This window comes from Lepus europaeus, chromosome 15 (genome assembly GCF_033115175.1).
Source record: "Lepus europaeus isolate LE1 chromosome 15, mLepTim1.pri, whole genome shotgun sequence".
Lineage (NCBI taxonomy): Eukaryota > Metazoa > Chordata > Mammalia > Lagomorpha > Leporidae > Lepus > Lepus europaeus.
The window spans coordinates 43,021,573-43,040,871 of NC_084841.1; the positions used below are offsets into that span (position 1 = coordinate 43,021,573).

General features: G+C 38.8%; 1 protein-coding gene across 3 annotated transcripts in view; it reads left to right on the plus strand.

The window, feature by feature from the left end:
- The window catches only part of DDX4 (DEAD-box helicase 4), a 91,515-nt gene that overhangs the window by 20,902 nt on the left and 51,314 nt on the right, over positions 1-19,299 (plus strand). For 2 of the 3 annotated variants that reach the window (XM_062211786.1, XM_062211788.1), the window contains exons 3-6: positions 3,452-3,529; positions 8,730-8,807; positions 10,941-10,991; positions 13,991-14,050. In XM_062211786.1, coding sequence (XP_062067770.1) covers positions 3,452-3,529; positions 8,730-8,807; positions 10,941-10,991; positions 13,991-14,050 — 267 coding nt within the window. The remainder of the gene's footprint in view (positions 1-3,451; positions 3,530-8,729; positions 8,808-10,940; positions 10,992-13,990; positions 14,051-19,299) is intronic. The other variant, XM_062211787.1, reaches the window with a different exon arrangement.

Below are 19,299 nucleotides of genomic sequence, written 5' to 3' on the forward strand. Positions count from 1 at the left end.
GACTGATTTGGGCACAGCAGTTTCGGCAGCTGTTGAGCAGAAAGTTTGGTGTACTTTGTCAATCAGAATTGTGTAAGTTGAACCAGTTCAGATGTGGGGTTGACTCTTAATTGTTGTTTTCAATTAGGGTACCAACAATATAAATGTTCTCCTTGAAAATTGATGTGGTTGGTCTGCCATTGTGGACTTCATCGTTAACATCATATTTTTCCTTCTTAAATTACCAATTCGTAAATTGTTGATTTTGAGGCATTGGGTCCCCATAAGCTTCTGACGTGTAGCATCAGTGATTTCAGCGTTCTTCTATTCAGCAGCTCCATTTTAAGATTTTTGTTTGTTTCAGTATTTGCGGAGCTATTACTGCTCTAATAGGAGTTCTTTACACATTGTTGTCTTATCCTTCTTAGTACCTCAAATTAGATCCTGTTCAGACATGTTATATAATAAGTATATTTTGGTGCTAAAAAACTTTTGAAATCTTTGCATAGTTTATTTTCTCCAAATGCTCACAGTAGCCAGGATGGAGTCGGGCTGCAGCCAGGAACCAAGAAATCAATCTGGATCCCCACTGTGGGTAGCAGGGACTGAAGTACTTGAGCCATCATCTGCCTCCCAGGGTGTGCATTAGCAGGAGACTGAATTGGAAGTAGAGGAACTGAGGCTTGAACCAGGCAGTCCTGTATGGGATGTAAGAATCCCAAGTGGTGATGTGGTCCCTGTGCCAAATGCCTTTTCCAGGGTATAATTAAAAAAAAAATTCTGAGAGGCAAAGAGATGGGGAAGGAGAGAGTGAGTGGGTGGATGGGAGAGAGGGAAGAGAGAAAGAATGCAGAAGTGTGTGCCCCCATCCACTATTTTACTTTCCAAATGCCCACAACTGGGGCTGGGCTGGCACTGAAGCTGGGAGCTAGAAATGCAGTCAAACTTTCCTGTTGGATGGCAGGAACCCAGTCGCTTACCATCACTGCTGCCTCCAAGCATCCATTTTAGCAGGAAGGAAGCTGGAGCCAGGACTGGAGCTGTGAGTCAAATCCAGGTGTAGTCCAAGGGGGATTCAGGTGTCTTAACTGCTAGGCTAAACTCCCACTTCCTATACATGACCTTTTTTGGAGGCCCCAGAGACATACAGATTCACTATGCTTGTATTAGAGTATTTTAATTATAAATACATTTCACAAGCTGAACATAATGTGGTAATCAGTACCCGATGAACAAAAAAGCCTTAGCAGTACTCTGTAATCCCTCCTTTGTCTTCCAAGCACTGTTCCTCTGTTCAGGAGTGACCACTATCCTGATTTCTAACATTGTAGATCTATTTTCCCTATAAATGACAGTCATATAAAAGGGAGCTGTGTATTATGTCTTGTGTCACACTTTTCAATGTTGTTGCAAGTATCTGTAGATTATTTGTGAATGTATAGTGTTCTGAATATGCTATAAATTAAAATTATGCTGATGGTCATCTGTGTAACTTCCAGTATTTTTCTATGTGAATAGTTATGTTATTGATGTTTTCTAGTCTTGTCTTCTGGTGGATGTAGGAATTTTGCTTCTCAGAATGTTTGGCAGGCCAGTAGCATTGGCATCATCTAACAAACTTACTAGAAATGCAACCTCAGGCAGGTGCTGGGGCTCAGTGGGTAAAGCCACTATCTGCTGCACCTGCATTCCATGTGGGTGCTGCTTCAAGTCCTTGCTGCTCCTGTTATGATCCAGGTCTCTGCTAATGTGCATGGGAAAGCAGCGGAAGATGGCTTAAGTGCTTGGGCCCCTGGCCTATGTGGGAGACCCAGAAGAAGCTCCTGGCTTTGGCCTGGCACAACCCTGGCCGTTGTGGCTATTTGTGGGGTGAACAGTGGCTGGAAGATTTTTCTCTCTGTCTCTGCAATTTTTTTCTCTATAGCTCTACCTTTTAAATAAATAAATAAATCTTAAAAAAAAATGTGGAGTCTCATGGTCAACCCAAAATCACATCAGAATCTACTAGATCCCCAAGTAATTTATATATACATTACTATTATACACTTAGATTTGTAGTTCGAAGACTGGACACTCATGAATTCTAAGTGTTGAGTGTCAGCTGCTTGGGGGTAAGGAAAGTGCTTGTAAGTCAGGACATGCAGCAGCCCTAAGTACGGCTGAGTTGTTTCAGAACTCTGCCACCAAGTCTTATTTTTCTTCCCTTGAGTGGAACAGATCACTCTGGAGGAAGGGTGGAAGATGATAGAGATCTAGAACTCACACTTAAATCCCAGATATAATTTGGTTCTGTTGCTTCATGGTTGTGTATATGGATTTTTTTTTTTTAAGTTCTTCAAAGTTTTGGTCTCCTCCCTGGATTTGGTCCAAATTTAATTTTAGCAGTCAGTTGGGTATTGCATATACTAGGTTAGTTTTAAATGAGGTTTATTTTTATTTCCTTTGATTGTTTTGGTGGATTTCAGAGCTTAAAGAAAAGCAGCTGTATTCCATTCTGGACTTCTTTATTGACATTTTTGTTATGCATGTATTATTATGATATTGCCATGATGTATATCAATGACAGCATAACCTTACATTCGTGAAAGTGACAGCAGTAATTCCTGAAAATATTTAAATAGAAAGGAAATATTTTGTATTTTCCTCTGGATTGAGTGCTAATAGCAAAGAAGCGAAGATGAGTTCATGTTTATTTGGAGCCATCTATTTTTGAATCATCAATTTAGTTTGTCTTGAGTTTGCTTGCTGGTTCCTTTAATTTTTTAAAAAGATTTACTTTATTATTTATATGAGAGTTACACAGAGGAGAGGCAGAGAGAGAGAGAGAGAGTCTTCCATCTGCTGGTTCACTCCCTAACTGGCCACAATGGCCAGAGCTGAGCCGATCTGAAGCCAGGATCCAGGAGCTTCCTCTGGCTCTCCCACATGGGTGCAGGGGCCCAAGGACTTCTGCTTTCCCAGGCCATAGCAGAGAGCTGGATTAGAAGTGGAGCAGCCAGGACTCTAACTGGCACCCATTTGGGATGTTGGTACTACAGGGGGTGGCTTTACCTGCTATGCCACAGCACCAGCCCCCATATTAGTATGCTTTCAAAAAATATATGCTTTTTAAATTAGGATCAAAATTGACTGGGATTATAGTCTAAATACAGAGTGTGCTTTGTGCTTATTTCTCTGTGTCCTTGACTATTCTGAGTATTAACAAACTTAAAAAACTGTTTCCTATTCAATCATGTGGTTAAAAATTGTCTCCTTTTGATTTTAAGTTCTTTCAATGTGATATTTAGTTGTCATTTATTTCTGCTTTGGAGAACCATGTATTCATATTTGTAGCTCATTTTTTCCACTAGGCTCTTTATCTTTTATTTCTAATGTCATTTTTCTTTTGCCGAGTGTGGCATCTTAAAAGGCTTGAAGTTTGCATACTGTCTAGATTCTTGTTTGTATTTACTTCAAAATGTTCTTTTTTTAGATATGGATGATGGACCTTCTAGAAGAGATCATTTCATGAGGAGTGGGTTTGGCTCTGGGAGGAGCTTGGGAAACAGAGGTAACTATCTTTTTCTTTCTAACCTCATATGTTGAATAATGGAATGAAGAGGCTGTCACAGCTGTTTGATACAAAGTCAAGTCTGTTATAACTCAGTGTATAGTAGATTTCATTTAGGTAATCAAATCATTTTTCAGACGTCAAAGTTCTTTGCTATTTTTTAGTTTTTTGGGATAGTAGAGAAGTTAAGTTGATGAGACACGTGGGTTAGAACAGATGGATCGATAGTTTATTATTTCTAATGTGGGAAATGCAATTCACATTTCAATCTTTTAGCACAATTACAATGTCCAAATCAGCAATTCATCTTATTTAATACACATACCTGAAAAACAAAATATATGCAGATGCTTAGGACAGATGCTTCACAGAGCTTCTTAATTTGTTGACTTCTAGCAATTGATGTGGAAAGAAGTTTTGTAAAAGCTTAGAGATTATAGTGAGAAGGACTTGCTTTTTGAGTCTTGAAAAGACAGTAGGGAGAAACATTTCTGGTAACTCATTAATATTAAATTTAAGATTATGATATATGCTAAACCGATCTTCTGTATATAAGAGAAATGAAAATGAATCTTGATGTGAATGGAAGGGGAGAGGGAGAGCGGGAAAGGGGAGGGCTGCGGGTGGGAGGAAAGTTGGGGGTGGGGAAGCCATTGTAATCCATAAGCTGTACTTTGGAAATTTATATTCATTAAATAAAAGTTAAAAAAAATTTAAGATTATGGTCCCAAACTTGAATTTTTAAATTTTGTTTTTAGAACACTTAAAAGATAATGGCATAGCAGAATACCTTCCTGTGGTCCATTTTTTTTTTCTCTTTTGAAAGGCAGAGTTAAGGGAGAGAAACCTTTCACCTGCAGATTCACTTCCCAGCTGACTCAACAGCTGGGGCTGGGCCAGGCCAAAGCTGGGAGCCAGGAACTCTATCATGCTCTCCCATGTGGGTGGCAGGGGCCCAAGTACTTGGACCATGTTTCTCTGCTTTCCCAGGCACATGAGCAAGGAGCTTAATGGATCAGAAGTGGAGCAGCCAAGATTTGAACTAGTGGCCATGTGGTATGCTGGTATTGTAAGTGGTGCTACAATGCCAGCCCCTGTGGTCCATTTTTATAATTGATATTAAAGTGTTAAAAATATTGTGCACTTTTAAAGTACAATAACATTATTAGCACTTCAAGTTAAGTTTATTTAAAAAACCATATGACCAGTTATTTCTTCTAGTGGATGACATAGCTATATTTGGTAGGTTTAAATACAAATAGCCTTTACCCTTGAATTTATTTTTTGAAAAAGTTTATTGATATTTCCAGGAATTTTCATAATCATTAAGAACTAAAATTTTTTTGAAAAAATTTTCATTTATTTTATGTTGAATTTATTCCCAAGCTGTAAGTTTTTGTTTCTTCAGTTTCTTCTGGGATTTATTTTATTTTATTTTTTTACCATTGACACTTCCTCTTCTGGTTTAGGAACAGTGTGTTCCTTTTCAGGGAGGATCATCTCAGTGTGGCAAGGGGTGCTCATGTAGCATTAATTCGACCATGAAATCGGTAGGTATGATGATGTGTCTTGGGTGCTTTGTTCACCTGGATATGTTCAATAACCAGAGAATTCACCTCCAAACCCTTAAGCTCAGCATTGCTCCGCATCTTTAATGTGTGCCACAGAAATTCATTTTGGGCCACCCACACTTTTTCCAGCCCCATTGTTTGACCTGGGCACACCTGCCATTGTAACAATGGAATGGCACATACTGCTTCTTTAACGTGACAGCTTTCAGACACTTGGTGGCTTTTCAGATATGCATACCCTTGATGGCCTGGATAATTTCTCAGGTGTTCTTAAAGTGAACATGAAATTTTGAACTTGATTTGCTTGGTTTTGTGGGGTTTTCTGGGTCAAATGAACCATATTCTTAGATCATCAGAGATTGCTTATAGGAAGTGCTGGAAACTAAAGGTTGAGGTGTCATATTTCGTTTGAAATTTGGAAAACTTAGTTTTGAATTTAAATTAAAATTTGAATTTTGTATTTGAAATCTTTCTATTTATGGTAATAACATTCAGATTTGCATATATTTTGTTTTTCAGGTATGTGTATTAAATAAGATGAATTGCTGATTTGGACTTTGTAATTGTGCTAAAAGATTGAAATGTGCTTCTGTATATAAAGATATTTGGAAATGAAAAAAAAAAACCTGGTGTTAAATTGGAAATGGCATAGAAAATTAATTAATTTAAAAAAAAATATTATGTAGGATCTCTGCCTTTAACGAGCTGTACACTCTAATGCTATAACTATACTCCAACAGTATTTTTTTTTTCACTTTGTGTTGCTATATGGGGGCAAACTGTTGAAATCGTTACCTAATATATACTAAACTGATCTTTTGTATATAAAGAGAATTGAAAATGAATCATGATGTGATTGGAAGGGGAGAGGGAGCGGGAAAGGGGAGGGTTGTGGGTGGGAGGGAAGTTTTGGGAGGGGGAAGCCATTGTAACCCATGAGCTGTACTTTGGAAATTTATATTCATTAAATAAAAGTTTAATAAAAAAAAGAATAACTATTAAAAAAATATTGAAATGTGAATTGGATTTGCCACATTAGAAATAATAAGCACCTTAATATTATACTTGGGACTATTTAAATATTTTGAGATATAGTACATGGAAAAGTTATGGGATATTTTTTCATGCAGACTTTTTTTTTAAATATCTTTTGACTAGCAGATGTTTTAAAAATTTTTTTTAAAGATTTTATTTATTTGAGAGGTAGAGTTACAGACAGAGGGAGAGACAGAGAGAGAGAGGTCTTCCATCCATTGGCTCACTTCCCAGATGACTGTAGCAGCCAGAGCTGCGCCAATCTGAAGCCAGGAGCCTAGAGCCTGGAGCCTGGAGCCTCGAGCCGCCTCCCAGTCTCCCATGCGGGTGCAGGGCCAAGCACTTGGTCATCCTCCACTGCCCTCCAAGGCCATAGCAGAGAGCTGGACTGGAAGAGGAGCAGCCAGGACAGGAACCGGTGCCATATGGGATGCTGGTGCTGCAGGAGGAGGATTAACCTACTGAGCCACAGCACCGCCCCACATGCAGACTTCTAAACATTGTTGAATAAAGCCCTTTTCAATGAGAAAGCCATCACATAGATTTTTACCACAAACTAACTTCTATAGTTTTAGGTTGAAATGCACATTAAATTTCTGATCAAATCCCTGTTGAAAATTAACACTTTATAAACAGTTCGTACTGCACTGCATAAATTCTCAGAAATTCATAGACCCATGATTATAAAACTTCCTTCCCTTTATGATTCAACTAACATTTTAAAAAGTATTAATCCTCTTTATTCAGTACTTTTGATTCTTAAATTTTTATTTAGTGTTTTGAAAGGCAGAAAGAGAAAAACAGATATTGTACATCCTCTAGTTTATTCCCCAAATGCTCACACCAGGTGAGGCTGGGCCGGACAAAAGCTGGGAACTGAATCCAGGTCCCTCATGTGCATGTCAGGGACCCAGTTACTTGAGCCATCATATGCCCCCTCTCAGGGTATGCATTAACAGTAAGCTGGAAGTGGAAATAGAGCCAGGGTTAGGGTCCAGGTATTCTGATAGGGGATACAGGTATGCCAAGTGACATTTTAAATACTAAGGCAAATGCCCACTGGTAACATTTTATGTAGTTTTGATCTCTGATTTTTTTTTTTCTCAGTAGAACTCACATACCTGGTTATTGTTCTGAAGTTGAATTTTTTTTAAAGATTTATTTATTTGAGAGGCAGAATCACAGAGGGAGGGAGAGACAGAGAAGTCTTCCATTTGCTGGTTCACAAATGGCCCAGAACGCCACAATGGCTGGAGCTGAGCTGATCCAAAGCCAGGAGGTTCTTCCCGGTCTCCCACATGGGTGCAGGGGTCCAAGTACTTGGGCCATCTCTTGCTGCTTTGCCAGGTACATAAGCAAGGAGCTAGATCAGAAGTGGGACAGCCGGGACTAGAACCCAGTGCCCATATGGGATACCAGTGCTGTAAGTGGAGGCTTAACCTACTATGCCCCACGAAGTTGACTGTTAATTCCTTACAATTAAGCATAATATTGATGAGTTTTTCATGTTCTGTGAAGTGTGGCTAAGTAGTTTTAATTTCTTAAATCACATGCATTTTTAAAATCTGATGAAAATACTCGTATTTGGGCATACATAGTCTTGCGTGTGCATTGAGGAATTTTATAGATCTCCTGTAACTCCCCTGTACTCTAGGATATTATGGAGATGAGTAAGACAGTCTATATTGATTGCCAGTAATGCTTTACATTTTCCCAGTGCTGGTTTAAAGGGTCAGTTTATGCTGCTTTACATATATTTGCTTTTCAGGTTTTTTTTTTTTAATGTAACTGTGCTACTTGCCATCCAGTCTCTGCCTTTAAGATTCTTCATTTAGTGATAAAGAAGCACAAGGAAAGAAATATGAGGGTAATTCCAAAAGTTCATGGAAAATGAAACTAAAAAATATTTCTTTTGGTGTCAAAAATTTTAAATCCATGTATAGTTTTTCTGTAATATTTTCTTTTTTTTTTGTAAGATTTCATTCTTTTTGTGGCTTACTAGTATTCCATTGTATATATATACACAACACATTTTCTTTTTAAAGATTTATTTATTTTTGAAGATTTATTTATTTATTTGAAAGAGTTACAGAGAGAGAGAAGGAGAGGCAGAGAAAGAGAGGTCTTCCATCCGCTGGTTCACTCCCCAGTTGCTGCAACGGCCGGAGCTGCACTGATCCAAAGCCAGGAACCAGGAGCTTCTTCTGGGTCTCCCACACAGATGCAGGGGCCTAAGGACTTGGGCCATCCTCTGCTGTTTGTCCAGGCCATAGCAGAGAGCCGGATCAGAAGTGAAGCAGCCAGGACTTGAACTGGCACCCATATGGGTTGCTGGCACTGCAGGCAGCAGCTTTACCTGCTATGCCACAGCAGTGGCCCCTGTAATAGGTGTTTTCTATAAACCTTTTGAGGAACCTGTATGTTGCTGAAAAGACATACAGGCAATATGCTGTGGAAATGTGGAGGAAGGATTATTACTGGATGGCTGAAGGAGGACTTGGCAGAATTGGCCTTTAGCCCAAAGATTTAGTTAGTTCCTAGTTTTTGATGATGTTCTTAACTTGATATATTAGAATTTATCTGAACTTTTCCAGATGCTGGTGAATCTAATAAGAGAGAGAATACGTCCACTGGAGGTGGTTTTGGAGTTGGAAAGGGTTTTGGAAACAGAGGTAATTATTGACTTAAGGTGTCTTAAAAGGCAAACTGGAGTGGCCCCATGTTTTTCAGTTTCCTGGTTCTCATTTCCCTTTTATATACATAGAAAGTAGGTACCTTTTCGAGGAATTTATGAGGGTTAGAAGGGAATGCTTTCACTTTCTTCATCATAGTTTAAGCAGTAGCAGTATGTGTTGCTTAAATGTGGCTGCTCTTTATTTATTTGAGAGGTAGAATTACAGACAGTGAGAGGGAAGACAGAGATAAGTCTTCCTTTTGTTGGTTCACTCCACAAATGGCCTCAATGGCCGGAGCTACGCCAGTTCAAAGCCAGGAGCCAGGTGCTTCTTCCTGGTCTTCCATGTGGATGCAGGGATCCAAGCACTTGGATCATCTTCTACTGCTTTCCCAGGCCATAGCAGAGAGCTGGATAGGAAGAGGAGCAGCTGGGACTAGAACCGGTGCCCATATGGGATATTGACGCTTCAGGCCAGGGCTTTAACCCGCTATGCCACAGCTCCAGCCCCCTCTTTTCTTTTTTAAATAGCCTATGCTCGCTGCATATGCAGTTCTCTTCAAATAGTCATTTTACATGTGAATCCTAGTTGTTTCCTTCTTTATTCATGCCCCTCCACTTCCCAAGAGATCCATCTTAGACCTCTAAAAGTGAATTTGTACACCATCTTTACTTGAGCAAAGAACCAGTAGAAGTTTTGAATACTTTTTCCATTATGGACTTCAAAAAATTATAAAGCAAAACTAAGGCAGAGTTTAAACAATCAAAACCAATAATGTATAGGTAGAAGACTTTACCAAGCATTTTGAAAACTCAGCACTGACTCTTGGGAAGAGTACAGGGAGGAAGGAGCAGCTGTGAAGGGTGGTAGCATGTGGTCCTTTTCTTAAGCAACTTCAAAGTAAAAAAAAAATTCGAAACTTTGATTTTTGTGGTAATATATTCTTTCTTTAGGAAGGATATATGTATTTTGAAATGATAAATTTGCTCATGAGCTTTTTTGTGCTTCAATTATATATTAAGTGTATATGCTAATTGTATATTGAATTTCCATTGAATTTTATTTCTGAAAGGGTTCTTAGATTTTGTTGAACCTGAGGTGTTAAATTACTTGATACACACAACCCATATACATTTTGTGTAGAAATTTAACATCTGTCCAAATAGTAATTGGCTGATCCCAATTATTAAAATATATTTAGGATTTTTATAAATTGCTTAAATAATTGAGGCTTATCCCATATTGACATTTAATTTTAAGATATATAGAAGGGCTCTTCAAAAAGTTCATGGAAAATGCATGTTATGAAAAAGCTGTACATGAAATACATGTTTATTTTCATTTTATGTGAAAGACAGCAATTGCTCCCCAGATACCTGCAATAGCAGGACTAGGCCAGCCCAAAGCCAGGAGCCGGAACATGCATTTTGACAGGGATCCAAGTATTTCAGTCATCTGCTGCCTCCAAGGGTGTGCATTATCAAGAAGCTAGAATCAGAAGGGGAGCCAGCACTCAAAAGTAGGCACTCTAGCATGGAATGCAGGCCTCCCAAGTGGCATCTTAACTGTGAGGCCAAATGCCTGCCCCCAAAATAAACTTTTAAAAATATTTATTCTTATTTATTTGAAAGTTAGTACAACAGCAATAGGCACATGCAAATCTTGCATCTGCTAGATCTACTGGTTCACCCCCTACATGTCTACAGTGGTCAGTGCTGGGCCAGACCAATGCCAGGAACCAGGAACTCCATCAGGGATTCCCATGTAGGTGGCAGAAGCCCAGGTACTTGGGGTGTCTTTTGCTGCTTTGCCAGGTATGTTAGCAGGAAGACACATCTCAAGTGGAGCACCTGGAACCTGGACTGGTGATCTGATAAGGGATGCTGGGGGCTGGTGTTATGGTGTAGTAGGTTGGCCTCTGCCTGCAATCCTGGCTTCCCATATGGGTGCTGGCTCAAGACTTGACCATTCCACCTTTCACTGAATAGCTATGTATACAATTGTATGTGATTTGTTTTAAAGGAGCATCATAATAGTAGTTCTTGTAAGCTTGTCTTTTTTTTTTAACCACAGAGGTATAGGAGGTTGTTTTCAGATATTTGCATTTTTTTTAATATGTATTTTGTGTAGGTTTTTCACATACCAAGTTTGATGAAGGTGATAGCTCTGGTTTCTGGAGAGGTAAGTTCAGTGTTTTGTAGTTACTTTTAAAAATCTTATTTCAAGAGTATATGCTAAAGAGAAATTAAGATTAAGCATCTTAGTCTTGTCCAGTTATAATTGCTAGGATTCAGAACCTTATTCAAGAACATTACTGGGTTGTAGATGATGGATTCAGTCATCCTGATTTGGCCTGCTGCCACCTGCCTTATTTAGTCTCTGGGATACAGTTGTTGAATGCTGTGCTGCCTTAAGGAAAAGGGAGTAAATAGTGGAAAGAGCAAGTCAAGAATTGAAACTCCACTTTACGTGTGAGTACGATTTGGCATCTTTAGGGTCCCATTTCGATTCAGGTATTTTAAGAATGTGAATTGCTGCTTAAATTAAAGACATTTCTGTCAAAGATACTTGCATTCTGGTTTACAGTAATATAGAAAATGATGAGAATAATGTAATAATTTCCCAATTTTGTTAGAATTATCTAAAACCTTGGAACTTACATTTAAAAAGCATCCTTGGTGATTCTGATGTGGCTTCTGTTTGGTAATTTCTGATTTATGGAATCTTTGTAACACAGTCTATTTGGAGTTCCAGACTTGGTTTCTTGTCCTTACCCTGCTTATTTCCTAGTCCAGTGATAGAAGAAGTTGCTTAATCTCTCTAAGCCATAGTTTCTTGTTATGTGGAATAGAGGCCATCCATTTTATAGGTTGTTAGGTAAACCAAATGAGAATGCATATAAAAGCACAAAGCTCAACACCAGACACATTCATAGTAAACAATAAAGGCTCTCTATATTTCCTATTTGAAGTTTGATCTCATTATACCTTTGAATTCCAAAGTCCAATCAAGATTAGACCTGACAGTCTTAAAACCATTGTGGAATAAGGTGAGATTTTCATGTATCAGATAAGACTGTTTCCTACTGCTGATCTTTTTCTCTTGTCTCATTCAAATGAAAACCTAATGACATAGAAATAATGTTAATAATACCACCAGTTTTATTTTTTTTCTATTTCTACTTACCTGTTTGTATTTCTAATCTGAAAGATTTGACACTCTTAAGATCAGTTTTACATATCCAGAGAACTTCCTTTCCATTTGACACTTGAGAGCTTTTGAACACAAATTCTAGATTCTCATGGCACTTGAGAGAGCTTTTCTCTATGTAGTGGTTTGCTTTCTTCGCGTTAACCTACTTGTTTCTGTTTTATTTCTTATTCCTGGAAAATAAAAAAATTATACATAGATTGAATTACTTCATTCTCGCAATTGTTGACGAGGCTGGGTACAGATTTTGGGATCAGGGTAGAAACTTTGTACAGAAATGGATAGTGTTTTATGGTAACCTTTCCCCATTCTCTCCTTTTCTCTCAACTGATTTGGTATACTGTTAATGATAAGCTCAGGGTTTTAAAGCTGAACACCATAGATTGGAGATCCAGATCATAGTCCTAGCAGTTGCATTATCTTGTGTGTAGCTTTTCTGCATTTCGTCTTCCCTGTTTATAAAATGAAGTTGATATCTGCTTAAAAGGTTTTTGCATTTAGAAAGTTATCATGTATGGTACTAGATACATATTAAATTGTATGTTTTTTACATTATACAATTAATAGATTCTAAACAATCTTGAATCACTATCACACTTTTGTAGTGGTAGACTTTATTTTCTATCTCTGCAGAGATCATGTTGCTTTTTTAAAAATAAACTCTCATTTTGAAATAACTGGATTCACAAGCAGTTGCAAAAATAATACAGAGGATTTCCACGTACCCAGCACATAACTTCTCTTAATATCATTATTCTAGTTAATTCCCAGTGCAGCCAAAATATATTTGTTTTACGGGGATGATTGCCTAAGATTATGTGAGACTCCTTTCTTCTTCCAGTCTCAAATTAATTAATAGGTTTTTTCTTCAAGTCAATAAATGTTACATTTATTTTCTAGGGTTAGCCTTTCTAAAATAATTTCTTACAACTCGTCTCCCTTATAGTAAACCCTACTTTCAAGAAAGTTGTTCGTAGATGGCTTTTCAGGAATCTTTTTTACTTGGCTACTACAGTTCAAACAGGGGCCTGTAAGTAGAGCTGTGGTCACTGTTTATTATGACAGTATTAATTGTTAAGTAGATTGGTACTTTCACAGGAACTCAGCTAATAGCCTGCAAGCTGTTGAGTAACTTAAAGTTCTGAGATCTTAAAAATTGGTGACATATACAAAGATCCCTTGAAACCATCCATGTATTTCCAAAATGTGACTTTTTTGGAAGCTTCTTAAAGCTACATTAATAGTAAGGAATTTTACCTTTTGAAAATTGTTTATTCCTTATTATCACTCTATACTTTTCAGAATATATATCCCAGAGGGCCTGGAAATTGACTTTAACCAACTCTCCAGATAATTCTTAAGCAGGCTTCAATATAGTGATGCTCATACCACTAGTTAAAAACCCCAGTAATGTTACTTGTCAGTGTCATTAAAACCAGAAAAACTAAAATACTTCTAAATTATTTGATAATGATGAATGGGAGAAATCTTGCATGTCTTTAATAAAGCATCAATGTCTCAGGTTTGTTAAGAATGGTAAGTTACAGAAAAGTATCAAAATATTATAAATACAGCAGTCATGTTTTGAGTGGTCTGCTGGACCACATTTGAGTACCACTTGATTACTTAATAATTAAACATTCCTGAAAATATTTTAATCAAGTTGATATTTTTGAAATTCTTGTTTTTGGCTTGTTTTGCTTAGGATAGCACTTGACAGATTAGTGGGTTCAGAATTATATACTTAATAATTAATACTGAAATCCATTATATGTTTTGTATAAGGAATTCAGTCTGAGTAATGTCTTTACTGTCCATTGTTAAAGTCACAAGAATTAAAATGTTTATGTTTTAACTTATAAAAGTGTTTACCTTGTTTTCTAAGTTATCTGATGACAGTGCTGCTCTTTAGCTATTTTGTCATTAGTTAATTTCTTTGGTGTTATTCATATGTTAAACTTTTTTTCAAGAATCTAATAATGACTGTGAAGATTTTCAAACACGGAAGAGAGGATTTTCCAAGAGAGGCGGTAAGGATGATATTTTAGAACAATTTATACTTATGACAGACCAAACTGACAAAACTAATTTTGGGAGAGTTCATAGAAAAATTCTGATGGTGAAAATCTTTGATGAAAAATACATTTTCTGGTTTTAGTACTTGAATAAATATTCAGTTAGTTCTACTTCCTGATGTCACTGGATGTTTTGTTTCTTTTCTAAGATCTCTAGTATGTGCTATAAATTAGAGAAGAGGGACAGTGTGAATCTTGGTCAGTCACAGTTGATATGAACTGGGGATGACTTTGTCTCTGAATAGGGTTATTAGAAATTTGGGAGAGGGGAGAAATTGTAGATTATTTTTTATGCAAGTCTAGTAATATTCCACTATACTCTTTTTAAAATTTAATTTATTTTTTTAAGGAATATAAATTTCAAAAATACAACTTTAGGAATATAGTTATTCTTCCCACCATACCCGCCCTCCCACCCACATTCCGACCCCTCCTCCTCCTACCTCTCCCCTTACCAGTCCCATTCTCCCATTAATACTTATTTTCAATTGACTTTGTGCACAGAAGACCAGTTGTATGCTAAGTAAAGATTTCAACAATTTGCCCCCACACACAACTGTTTGAGAACTAGTTTTACAGTTAACTCTCACAATATAATTCATTGAGGACAGAGGTCCTACATGGGGAGTTAGTGCGCAGTGACTCCTGTTGTTAAGCTAACAGTTAACACTCTTATGTTTGATGTCAGTGACCACCCGAGGTTCTTGACATAAGCTGCCTAGGCTATGAAAGCCTTTTGAGTCCACAAACTCTGTCAGTATTTGGACAAGGCCACAAGCGAAATAGAGGTTCTCTCCTCCCTTTAGAGAAAAGTACATCTTTTTTGATGGCCACTTCTTTCTGCTGGGGTCTTTCTCAGAGATCCTTCATGTAGAACATTGTTTTTCCTCAGTGTCTTGACTTTCCATCCCTGAAATGCTCTCCTGGGCTTTTCAGCCAGCCCAGAAAGCCTTAAGGGCTGATTATGAGGTCAGAGTGTTACTTAAAGCTATTGTCATTCTGTGAGTCTACTGTGTGGGCTGCTTCCCATGTTGATCATTCTCTCCTTTTTAATTCTGTCTATTATTATTACCAGGCACTTGATATTATTTATATGATCACTTTAACAATTAAGATGGTATTTTTACCACCAAGCTTAATGGGATTTGGAGTCCCATGACAAGTTTTTAAACTGTACCTTTAGAAGTAAGTCTGAAGGAATGTATGCGGAACTATACAGCTTTACAGTTATAAACTTCTTCCTCCTTTTCTTATTACCATTCTTATTTTTAACTGAGATCTATTTTTAATTGACATATGATTAACTCTGTGTTAAGAGTTCAACATATAGAATGAAGGAAAAAAAAAAAAACCGGAAAAACAAACAGAAAAAGAAACTGTTCCTTGACAGTCAAGACAAGGGCAGCTCAAGTCATCCCTTCTTGAAGTGTCAATTTTACTTCTATGGATTTTGTTTTAGGTGCTCTGTTCTCAGAGATCAGAGAGAACATATGATATTTGTTCCTCTGGGACTGGCTTATTTCACTAAGTATGATGTTTTCTAGATTCATCCACTTTGTTGCAGATGACCAAATTTCATTTTTTTAACTGCTGTGTAGTATTCCATAGTATACATATCCCATAATTTCTTTATCCAGTCTAGAATTGATGGGCATTTAGGTTGATTCCATGTCTTAGCTATTGTGAACTGAGCTGCAGTAAACATGGAGATGCAGATAACTCTTTTGTTTACTGATTTCATTTCCCTTGAGTAAATTCCCAGGAATTGGATGGATGGGTCATTGGTAGGTCTATATTCAGATTTTTGAGATATCTACATACTGTCTTCCATAGTGGCTTTATCAGTTTACATTCCAACTAGCAGTGGATTAGGGTAACTTTTTAAAATAAAAAAAATTTTTTTATTGGAATTTCTATGTGCTTTCTGTGCTTAGAGGTACCTTTCTTTCTCCAGATCAGGGAAGTTTTCTATAATTATTTCACTAAAATGCCTTCTTTATTATTATTTTTTAAATATTTATTTATTTATTTGAAAGAATTACACAGAGAAGGAGAGGCGGAGAGCGAGGTCTTCCATCCACTGGTTCACTCCCCAATTGGCTGCAATGGCCGGAGCTGCGCCGATCTGAAGCCAGGAGCTAGGAGCCTCATCTGGGTCTCCCACGTGGGTGCAGGGGCCCAAGGACTTGGGCCATCTTCTACTGCTTTCGCAGGTTACATCAGAGAGCTGGATCAGAAGCAGAGCAGCCAGGACTCGAACTGGCGCCCATAAGGGATGCTGGCACTTCAGGCCAGGGCGTTAACCCGCTGCGCCACAGTGCCGTCCCCCTAAAAAGGCCTTCTAATTCTTTCTCTCTTTCAATGCCTTCAGAAACTCCTAGAACCCGTATGTTGGGTTGTTTGATAGTATCCTGTAGATTGCCAACAGTGTTTTTGAGTTTTCTAATTTCTTCGTCTTCTGTTTGGTTCAACTGTATAATTTCCTGTGCTTTGTCTTCTAAGTCTGATATTCTTTCTTCTGCTTCACCAATTCTGTTAAGACTTTCCACTGCATTTTTTTTATTCTATTGAATTCTTCATTTCATTTGGATTTTCTTTTAAGATCTCAATTTCATGGGAGAAATTTTCTTTCATGTCATCTATGGATTTGAGTAGTTCATGCATTTGCTTCTGATTACCTCTGTAATTATTTGATCAGTTTTTTGAATTCTGTTACTTGCATTTCTTTCATCTTATCATCATCACAATCTAGTATTGAAATATTGTGTTCTTTTGGGGGTATCATGTTGTCTTCTTTGTTCTTGTTTCTTGAATTGGTGTGTGTGTTCTGCATTTATGGATATTCTTGTTTTTTTTTTTTTTTTTTTTTTGCTGTGGCATATCTTTGTACTATGACTCTGTAGATAAGTGGAGTATCTGCTTTCAGTGAATATCTAGAGGCTGTAGTGGGTGTGGCCAGGGAGCTCTGTTGAGTTCTCCAGGGTTAAGGTTATGTCTAAGGTGACACACCCAGGTTTGGTACAATAAATCTCTTTTTTTTTTTTTTGACAGGCAGAGTGGACAGTGAGAGAAAGAGACAGAAAGGTTTTCCTTTTGCCGTTGGTTCACCCTCCAATGGCCGCCGCAGCTGGCGCGCTGCGGCCGGTGCACCACGCTGATCTGAAGGCAGGAGCCAGGTGCTTCTCCTGGTCTCCCATGGGGTGCAGGGCCCAAGCACTTTGGCCATCCTCCACTGCACTCCTGGGCCACAGCAGAGAGCTGGCAACTGGGACAGAACTGGCGCCCCGACCGGGACTAGAACCTGGTGTGCCGGCGCCGCTAGGTGGAGGATTAACCAGTTGAGCCGCGGTGCCGGCCTAAATCTTTTTTAATCAGAAGGGAAGTTTATTCTACTCAGCTGAGCTCTTCTCCTCAAAGGATACCAGTGTCTGAGTGCTAGCCCCAGTGGGTATAATATTCATCTGCTCTGCCCAAGGACCACACAAAGGATCTGTGTAGTCCTCAGTGTAAGCTCAGATTTCCCAGCAATGTCCCTCACTAGGTAACCAGGAAGTCCTGAGAATGTGGTGTTTCCCACTGTGACTGCCCAAAGTCCCAGCCACACCTTGTCCTCCCACTCAGCCTCAGTTTTTTTTTTTCCACAGTCCCAGCACAGAATCCTCTCACAGTCATGAGCTCCCAGCCCCCTGTTTGTTCTCCCACCACAGTCAGGACTCTCCACTTGGCTGGTTGCTGGGTGCGGACATGAATTGGCACAGCTGTTAATGTGTGTCCAAAATGGCGCCTGCTCTATCGGCTTGTTACAGGATGTTGTTGTAAAGTGATCAGGGAGAGAGAAATATGTCCCTCCTTTTTTCGTCTCTCCTCTTTTTTGGCAGGTACAGTATCCCCCATGGGGCTCCAAGCTGGGTTCCCTCTAGACTCTTCCTGCAGTTTTATTGCCAGTGGCTTGAGCTGTTGCGGTCTGGTCTCACCTCACTTTCCAATGCTGGTGTGTAAGCTCTCGGCTGCTGGAGTCCTGTGTCGTGGGTGTCCATGCTCTCCACATAGGTCTACTGTGTCCGTCTAATTTGTATAGTGTTTCCTTTGCTGTTTTCTCCCTAACCCTTCCCCGAGACTGCACTCTCTCCACCATTTTGCAACTCTATCTCCACCATACTCTTCTATCTGTAACAAATTTGAGATGAGAGAGCATGAAACTCACGCTGCTTATTTCTTGATTATATATGGACAGGTGTGGTAAAACAGCAACAACAACAGAACTCAAAAAATACAGTGAATTTACTATAAAATTGCTACGTATAAACAAGGGTATGAAAAAATATTTGTTGTTTGGAACTACATAAGACATCAGTGCTTTAATGCAGCTTGGGAACATTCATTTTTTTGCTGCCGGTTAGCTGGCTGAAGAGCAAGCCCTTTCTAGTGAAGCTGGGACTTTCAAGGCTTTAGGATGAAAGAAGGATATTTGTCTTCTAAATTGAGTCTTGGTATGATAATTTTGGGTAGTCTTGTTGAAGAACTCATTGATCTTTCTAAGGTCCTTTTCTAAAATTTTTAAATTTATTTTCATTTTATTTGAAAGGCAGAGAAAGATCAATTTTGCATCTCCTGGCTCACTCTCCAGATGCCTCCAAGTGCCAAGGCTGGGCCGGGGCAAAGCCAGGAACCAGGATCTCCATCTGCATCTCTGACATAGGTGGTAGGAACGCAGGCACTTGGGCCATCATCCGCTGCCTTCCCAGGCACATTAGCAGGAAGCTGGATCAAAAGTAGAGTTAGCTGATACTCTTTTCTTTTTTTCTTTTTTCTTTTATTTTTTGCCAGGCAGAGTTAGACAGTGAGAGAGAGAGTGTTATAGACAGTGAGAGACAGACAGAAAGGTCTTCCTTCTGTTGGTTCACTCCCCTAATGGCCACTATGGCCGGTGCTGCGCTGATCTGAAGCCAGGAGCCGGGTACTTCCTCCTGGTCTCCCATGTGGGTGCAGGAACCCAAGCACTTGGGCCATCCTTCTCTGCCCTCCCGGGCCACAGCAGAGAGCTGCATTGGAAGAAGAGCAACCAGGATTAGTACCCGACACCCCAACTGGGATTAGAACCCGGGGTGCCGGTGCTGCAGGCAGAGGATTAGCCAAGTGAGCCACAGTACCGGCCTTAGCTGATACTCTTAACTAGGCTCTCTGATATGGAATGTATGTGTCCC